The sequence below is a fragment of the Lepisosteus oculatus genome, chromosome 29 (assembly GCF_040954835.1).
Source record: "Lepisosteus oculatus isolate fLepOcu1 chromosome 29, fLepOcu1.hap2, whole genome shotgun sequence".
Taxonomy (NCBI): Eukaryota; Metazoa; Chordata; class Actinopteri; order Semionotiformes; family Lepisosteidae; genus Lepisosteus; species Lepisosteus oculatus.
The window spans coordinates 3,653,007-3,661,827 of NC_090724.1; the positions used below are offsets into that span (position 1 = coordinate 3,653,007).

Consider the following 8,821-nt stretch of genomic DNA (forward strand, 5'->3'; position numbering starts at 1 on the left):
TTGAGGGCATAGTGATGTGGTTAGCACTGCTGCCTCAGAGCTGCTGGTTCCTGGCTCTTGGGTTTGATGGTGATGTGGGTTACCTTCTATGTAAAGTTTGCATGTTCTCCACATGTTCACGTCCACACACATCATGCTCGTCCCCGTCACTATACTGGGGCATTAGGACCCACATGGACCGCGGGGTGAGCGCCCCCTGCTGGCCCCACCAACACCTCTGCCAGCAGCAACCTTAGTTTTTCCCAGGGGGTCTCTTATCTCTTATAAGGGGTCTCTTATAATAATAACCAGTGTCTCCTGGTTATTATTAATTATCCAGGTACTGACCAGGCTCACACCTGCTTACCTTTAGTGAGTTGGCAGTTGAGAGTTGCAGAGTGATATGGCGGCTGGCTACAAAGCGTGATTCTTTCTACTCTTTTCTTCTTTAATTGCTTATTTGTTTCCTAAACGTCTCGCAATCTGAAACACGCGTTAACCTAAAGAAAAAAAAAATTATGCGGACCTACAAGCAAAGATTTTCTTCCACAAATACTTAAATAATTCTGAATTACTTCTTCGGTTCTTCATTGTATACTGTACTACAAATAGTTCTGGTCCTTTGAGCATTTTAAAATGGATTTAAAGGAGTATCTGCAGACTATTTCAAAATGTAAAAAATACGATAGCGGTGCGGATGTTATTTTTAATTTGTTTACACTTTTTTCATAATTTGAATTTATTTTTTATTATGTACCCCTGGCGATGTTTTTGTCTTGTTATATGTACATGTAAATGTTACATGTACTCTTGTTTGTATTGTAAGTTTTGTTATTATTTATGCATAAATACAAAAATTAAAAAAGCTACCTCTGGTTGCGTAATTTCTACTTTCGTTTCTTATTGGTTTGGTATTTAATTAACATAAAACTACGTATGTCCTGTTTGGATCAGGAAGTAGAGAACACGAGTTATGGAAGAAGTATTTGCGTGAACCGGCTGCAATGCGGCTTATGAGACGAAAGTTTTCGTAACGTTTGGGATCCAAAAGGTTATTTTTTCCAAACAAGAACAAGATTTCGCGTATATGGTTCCGTTGTTCTCGTGTCTACTGTAGGAAGCTACTGGGACTTAGCTGTAGCAAATATTTAATTACTGTCAAAATCAAGATCTATACGTTTGTCTTGTTCTTGAAGAGGCTATCGGAAGCTCGGTGAATTATGATAGTAAACCACTGAAAAGCAAGGTCACTAGTCCAGTCCTGCTGAGTGGATGGTAACTGTGAGCTCGCCCGCGGATAGGAAACATGATCCCCCGGGGTAAAGAGCTGCTTATCCGGATTTCTGGCTCCTGGAAACCGCTCTTCAGAGGCAGGTTCCTCCTCGTCACTAACACGGTGAGCTGCGGAGGAATGCTGGCAGCAGGAGACTTCATCCAGCAGACCCGAGAGAAGAGGAGGGATCCGGGCAGGACACGGGACTGGTTCCGGACAGGTGAGCCTGGAGAGCTGCTTAGAGGATGATGATGATTTTATTTACCCCTTTTATTGAAACCGCCAGGTATCGTTACCAAATCACAAAAGGTGATGCAGTTAATTAGCACCTGCTCTTTGCCTTTTGCACCTTGAATCTGATTGCCTTTTTTTGCAGGTTAATCATTAAGTTAATTGAAGAAAACAAAAAGAAAAACACGGCCACTCTCGCCGTGTTCCCTCTAGAGCACATGAAAAATAAGTACTGTACATAATATAAGAAGCATCAAAGTAAGATAAACGACCTGAATGCAGATGCAATTCTTGTGCCTCTCAAGGTTTAAGGAGTCTGATTAGGCGGAGTAATGATTCATTCTCTCTTGCAGGGCGCATGTTTGCTGTTGGTTGTTCCATGGGTCCTGTCCTGCACTACTGGTACCAGTGGCTGGACAGAGTGTATGTGGGGAAGGCTTTGCAAACAGTCAGCAAGAAAGTTCTTGTTGACCAACTGGTGGCGTCTCCTACTCTTGGAGTTTGGTATTTCTTAGGTAAGATGAGGTATTTTAATTAAACCCTGTAGTCCTAAGACCTTCACGTTCACCGTTCCTGCCAAATGGGGATTGATCTGCACACTCGTTTTAGGTGTTTCTGCACTTGGTCTTTGGTTTAAAAAATCCCCTTTGTTTACGTTTGTCTCCAATATTCAGCATTAAGATCTACAGTCACTTCTTAATGTGGGTTTAAGGTTTGTCCCCTAATTCTAACTAAACGGTTCTCAGCAGGGCATCAATTTCTGATGAAGGGACACAGGTGGAAATGTCTATGTGTGAAACACTCCCACAAAGGGCGTTTTTGTTTCTCTGCAGACGTCAACATGGTTACACTGCACAGCACATCTGAATGAGGGGCATTCTGAAACTCAGAAACTGGTGCAGGGTTGCTGGCCATTAAAAAATCCAACTAATCTTGTTAAGAGCGGAAAGCATTTTTAAAAATGAAAAAGAATTTGGCTAGATCAAAAGCCTGATCCTCCCAGAAGCAGTGTTTAGAAACACAGACCACAGCAAAGGCACTACGTTTGTTTGATAACGTCAACAAGCGAGCAAGAGGCATGTGTTGTTTCAGCCTTATTAACTTAGATGGAGTGACATAATTTGCCACAGTTCACAAGCACTGAATATGTGGGGTGCTAAATATTAAATGTGTGGAGTTAAGTAACATCAAATCTATTGCTTTCCATGTACAATGTGCACAAAAGTCTACAGCTGGGAAACTCTGAAATGGATCTTGTTGGCTGTGCAGTGAGAGCCTTCTTGCTTCCCCATTAAGTACAGCCTTCACGTCAGGGGATCAGCTGGTGCTTGAATGCAGTACACTGTGTGTCCGGTTTAATACAGCTAGCAATCCGATCTGTGGTGCTCTGTGTTTCTTCCATGCCAGCTCGGCCAGTAAAGTGAACTTTATAAGCACTCCACCTAGTGAAATGTTTACTATAAAAAAATCATAACCTTATTGTTTGCGATGGATTTATATTTTAAATTAGAACGCATTAGCACTGCTTATGGTGAAAGCCCTCAGGTGAATTTTCTAGCAAAATGACTTTTGTTTTTTTTTTGTGCTCTAATTGGGTTGCCGTGGAAGGATTCCAGTGTTGTAACTTGAGTTGCCGGAAGGTGCTCTGCTCCATTTCTCCCCGTTTGTTAACAGACGGTTATTTTCTCAGGAATGGGAGTGATGGAAGGCCACACCGTGCAGGAAAGCTGGGAGGAATTCAGGGAGAAGTTCTGGGAGTTTTACAAGGTAAACACACGACAAATCCTTTCTAACAAACCGTAAACTTGGGAAGAGACATTAGGTGATGTTCGGATTGCGCCCTGCCATGCCTGGCTGATTTTGATTAAATTCTCTGGAATTCCTTTAGGCAGATTGGTGCGTTTGGCCACCAGCACAGATGCTGAACTTCTACTTCCTGCCTTCCAAATTCCGGGTCCTGTATGTCAACATAATCACACTTGGCTGGGACACCTACCTCTCCTACCTGAAGCACAGAGTAAGTCATTCCCGTTTCTGGGGTTTTTTTTCCTGGCCTGTGTTTGTATTCGTCTCTCACTGGTGTGTGTGTGTGTGTGTGTGTTGTGTGTGTGTGTGTGTGTATTGACCTGTGCAAGTTGTTAAACCCCTTTGTTTTCGCTCATCAGGTGAGATGGACTTTGTCCACTTCGTATAGCAATTCCCCACACACTGTAAAGACTTACGTAACTGGGTCATGCGTACCCTAACCACATGAACATCAAGCATGCAAGACAATATGAGGTCTTTCGGCTTACCTAGATTGGTTCTTGGTATGTGAAAATATGCACATGTAATTGATGGCGGCAATCACTGCAGTTCATGGTTTCTGTTGCTCTGTTGTGTCTTTATCAGGACAGTGCCAAAAGAGGTGACCTCACCCATGACTCCAGCAGCAGTGTAAATGAGGACCAGGAAACAGAGGTGCCCTTACCTGTAGCACAGCGCTTGGAAGAGAAGCTCTAGATTCCTCATTCTGTTCTCTACTATGGATCTGTACCGTGTTGCCTTATATAATGTTTTGTCATTGTTGCTCTCTCCTCTCAACTGTAGGGGGAGCTCTATTATAACACATCCTTCTTTCATGGGAGTCCTGTTTTCCCCAGGTTGATCACAAACAAAGTAATGGAGCTGCATGACATTATAGTGTTGTCTGTATATGAGCAGGTGTAAAAACTGAGATTAAACAAGCGGTCAGTGTTTATAATTTCTACAATATATCATTTGAAATTTACCATACAGAAACCTTAGTGTGAATCGATTTTATATAAATACTTAAATTTGCCGGAAATTCATTGTTATTGGTGTTAAATCGTTGGGTAAACAATTATATATCTTTGGGGTAAATTATTTTAAATGTATTTCTTCTTGCAAAACCTGTCGTGTTAATCTAAACTTGAAAAGTGTATATTGTTTGTTAATAATCAGGTTATAATCAGACCTGCTAAATTAAAAAAGCCCTTAGCATCTCCTTGCGTTATCGGTTGAAATGCATTTGAATTTTCATTGTGAAGATGAATTGATATTTTTAATTGATGGCTATTTAATAGGGTGACTGGAGGTTGTTTTACTTTATAATTTTGCTCCTTAATGTTAACACGCTGTATCAGGGTAATATGACGTGTGACGCAGAGTTCATAACCAAGGGAAAGGGAGAGACAGTGTTGCTGATGCTTTTTAGAAAAAGGTGTTGTGGTTTCTGGCTAACCTTGTTAGGGAAGAAAATGGCATTGCAGACCGAAGTGCAAGGACAGTGAGGTGGCAGTGCCACTGCTTGTTGTGCCAGAGCGTTTTTTAATTTATACATTTTTGTTTTCGGAAGTACAGCTCCTTATTAGTCCTGTTTTTGCCAGTCCACATCCTGTGAAAGGGGAAAGAGTAACAGGTTACCACAGGTTCAACATCGCAGGGTGCAACAACGTGCGAAGATTTCCTTTAATATAATGATTTCTAGAGAATCCCACTTTGAGAGCTGAGGAGCTGCAGAGCCCACTGAATCTCTACATGTGCATAGAGCATTCTGACAGCTCATATAATTTATAGACCTTAATTGGATTGCATGCTGAGAGCTCCCAAAGAAGATCAGTTGTAATGGACAGACGAAGATGATCCTTTTCTTAATCTGCTAAACAGTTTGCAGGTATATAGCCTTAACTGTAACTTGCTCTATGGTTGCATGGCCCAACCACCAATTAATTTGGCATTTTAATTACGATCTTGCATGAGTACCTTCTCTATTCAAAAAAGACATTTCCCTCTACATCTTCTGTTTGCCATAAATATTCTGTTGGAAGAAGTCCATATCCCTGCTTAAGCCCTTGTAATTATTTCTGTTTCAATCCCCCTTGTGTAAAAATAGAGTGCTTGCAAAATATTTAATAAAAAATCTTTGGCTTTAATTCACCTCTTTTTGTGGGGAGTGGGTAGATGCAATCTGCTCAGCTCTGCGCACTAGTTTAGTGAGGCAGTGTTTGAGAGGGTGGGTGATGGGAGATTTTTCACATCTCCATCACTCAGCTGGTTTGTTTATAGCGTTGTAATGTAACAATTTTTTTTAACAAGTCTTAAACAGTTGGAATTAAGTTACATAGAAATAGAGGCAGGAGCCTCCTTAATACAGCTTTTAGGCCTCTTCTAAACATGGCAGGTGATTGTTTGGAATTATTCAGCTGGGGTCAATACTTGCCTACTGGTGCAAGCATACATAGGCAAAATGAAGAAATGGTAAAATAAACCTGGTTACTGAGACCTTGCACCTTGTATTACCCATTAGTACAGAAACAAGTCCAAAAACACAATTGCATTCTCTGCTTACTCCTGCCCAGGGGCAACCAGGTTAAAAGGCAATATTGGGAAGTGGTCTAAGACATTGCGTTTCTTTTAATAATAATCCTTACGCTTACTGTAGATAGCACTTTTCTGAACGCTCAAGGCTCTTTACAGGTAATGCTCCACCAGAAACTGTGTGCAATGGCGGTGAAAGTACAGCACACTCTCCACACGCCAGCTATCAGTGGGAGGGAGAACAGAGTACTGAAGTTCATTCATAGATGGGGATTGTTATGAAATTGTGATTGGTGAAGGCCGGGAGGAAATGTGGCCAGGGCACCAGGGTACCACAACTGCTCTTTTCCGAGATTCAGTTTTACATCTCATCCGAAGGATGCCGCCTTTTTTTTTTACAGTCTATTTATCATTTTTTGACCGGAATGAGGAGGTAGAAGTGAGGATGGAAAGTCATGGTCTCGGCCCTGGTTGACACAGCCTTTGCTGTACCACAGTACCACCTCATGAATAGTTTGCATAGCACAGCTAATATAACGATCTAGGTGCTGGGTGTGCTTGAAGGGTGGTATTTATTTAGCTGGTTTAAAAGCACGGCACTCGTTACATGGCTGGTTTTCTTTTGCCTTTTGTTCGGGAGATTAGACGCACCACAACTTAGTGTGTCAGCTTAGTTATGGAAAAGGATTACAGCATTCTTTGGCATGAAAACCGCTTGGCAACGTAGCATCGACCCGGTATAGTTAACCCTGCCCCCATCTTCCTTGTGGTGAAAGAGCTGGGGCTGGGGGGGGGGAACGGGACGGCTGCAGGGCAGTGGATGCTGGGAAGCATGGACCCCATGTTTATAAAGGGAGAGGAAGTGAGACTCTGAGCGTGAATGGAGAGGAGGGACCTTCTTCCCTGACCTCTCAGCCCAGGGCATCACAAATGCAGGGGACGTATCCCCTTTCAAAAGAGCACCTTTGCATCACTTAATTACATTGCATTCAGTTCTATAGGTGGGTGAAGTAAGTTCTGTAATTTGATTAAGAATTCATTTCCAGAGTGTTCTCTGGGGGGGGTTTCATTTTTATTGTTGTCTACTGGGACAGCCTGGCAGTTGTCACGAGGCACCTACACTGCTCTAGCTCCAGAAGCGCCTATGTGTTTATTAATGAACTGCAGCTGGAGGGCAGGCAGGTGGGAGGGAATGGTGCAGGGGGGTGACAGGAGGCCTAGTATTCTGACCGGTCAGCTCAGCTCAGGAGGCGCGGCAGATGGGCTGTTGGCTTTGTCTGACCCAGAGCTCTGGCATCAGAGATACCGGACTATAAATAAAAGCCGAGGCTGTGGATCAGTTTAAATAGGCTTAACGCGTGGCAGAGTGTGAGCGTTACGTTTAGAGGAGCTGTAGACCTGGCTCTTTGTGGCCGTGGCTCAGCGTCGATAAGGAGGTCATTAGGGGGCAACTGGGGCGCCCTGGCAAACCTAAACCGCGAGGGCAGCTCAGAAGGCTCAGGAGCGGTGTTGTACCAGCAGCAGTGTCAGATTTCCCAGCAACTCCTCGCCGAGCAACGATCATATTGTTTTCTCATTGATCGGGTCTCGCTTACATTCGCTCCCGAGTCCTCAGGCCCCACCAAGCGTCTTAAAGCATGTGTCTAAAAAGATTGCACGGTGAGTAACAGGAACCACACCTCTGGCTGAGGATTTTTTGTTTGGGAATTTTTATTGACTTTCCACAACATTTACAGCAGATTAGGAAATGTTCACCATCTAAGAGGTTTGACACTTTATTTTTTCTTACACTCATTGTGTAAACTACGGCATGATAAGATATGTTTTTTTAATTTTTTTTTAGATATTCCCCCCCGCCCTACATAAAGAAAAATAAAAAAATCCATGTAAACCAATTTAACCAATTCCTTTTTATCAGTGCTTTCAGAGTTGATGCATAATTGGGGGAAAAATTGCAACAAGCAACACTCAAAATAAAAGCCACAGGTTTTGTCAATTACAACACATTTCCCACAGAAAACAGAACTGAACTCTTATGAGAAGGTTGTTCAACAGTAGCTTAACAGTCAAGTTGTAAACTAAAAAGAAATCCATACGTTTGCCTAGGCTATTTCTAAGGCCAGTACATTGCTTCAGCACAAGCCCTAACTGGTCTTACCTACCCTAGTCTCAGATCCGCAGAATTTCAGTTTGCTTTGGTTTCTACCCATGTATAACTCTCACCATTACACAATATAAAAACAAAAGCAGCTCAAGTCCAAATCTTAAACCATCCTGTGGAAAGAAAGGACAACTCAAGGAAGTCAGGCTTCGGCTAGTGTTCAGATTTCTCTGTAGTGCAAAAAAAAGCCTATAGTGAATAGTGAATTCCTAAAAATCACTAGGAATAACAACGCCCTCCCCCCCAAAATTAAGCGTATTGAAGAAGTGTATTGAGCGGTTTTTAGTGAAGTCAAATTGGCTAAACCCACTTTAATTGTAGGCTACCCTCCTGGCTGTAGGACAAGGAGGCTGGAATCTCCATACAGAGTGAGGAGGTGAAGTGTGAAGGAGGGATGCAACACAAAAGCAAGAGTGAAAAGGGGGCTTAGGTATAATATTTATAGTTTAAGGCGAGGAAATGACATCAGGCATGATTACGAATTATTGGCAGCGGGGGCTGATTGAACTTGGCTGTTGTCACCCCTCCTGAAGGTTTGTTATAAACTCCGTTAGTCACACACAAGTCTCGAATTGCTCTCAGGCCACTTGAACAAGCGTCACAATCGAGGCAGCTGGCTCTAGGCTTGTCCCTCAGTTCCTGGTCTGCTCTGCTATAGGTTTTGCCAGTGTCCCTCTTGCAGATTCTTACTGACCACATGTCAAGAACGGGTCCATCGTTGTGTGTCACAGTATCGGTCATACTAAACTGCAGCAGGTATAAACGGTCACATATCCCGAAAGCAGCAAAACTACACATTTCTGCACTCCCCCCCCGCAGAAAAACAAACTGTTTACATTGTGCTATTAAGGGGATTT

The 8,821-nt window shown here is 42.7% G+C and overlaps 1 protein-coding gene across 1 annotated transcript; it reads left to right on the forward strand.

Moving 5' to 3' along the window:
* Positions 1-929: 929 nt before the first annotated feature.
* On the forward strand, positions 930-4,303 carry mpv17l2 (MPV17 mitochondrial inner membrane protein like 2). Its single transcript, XM_006639944.3, has 5 exons — positions 930-1,472; positions 1,837-1,998; positions 3,174-3,250; positions 3,372-3,500; positions 3,875-4,303. The coding sequence occupies exons 1-5, from the start codon at positions 1,286-1,288 to the stop codon at positions 3,983-3,985; spliced, it is 666 nt and encodes a 221-aa protein (XP_006640007.2). The 5' UTR covers positions 930-1,285; the 3' UTR covers positions 3,986-4,303.
* Positions 4,304-8,821: the final 4,518 nt, after the last annotated feature.

Bases quoted from the DNA above. Each gene is read 5' to 3' on its own strand.
- mpv17l2 (XM_006639944.3), top strand. From the start codon at position 1,286: ATGATCCCCCGGGGTAAAGAGCTGCTTATCCGGATTTCTGGCTCCTGG. The intron at 1,999-3,173 runs GTAAGATGAGGT...TTATTTTCTCAG, and splicing joins TGGAGTTTGGTATTTCTTAG to GAATGGGAGTGATGGAAGGC. The intron at 3,251-3,371 runs GTAAACACACGA...GAATTCCTTTAG, and splicing joins AGTTCTGGGAGTTTTACAAG to GCAGATTGGTGCGTTTGGCC.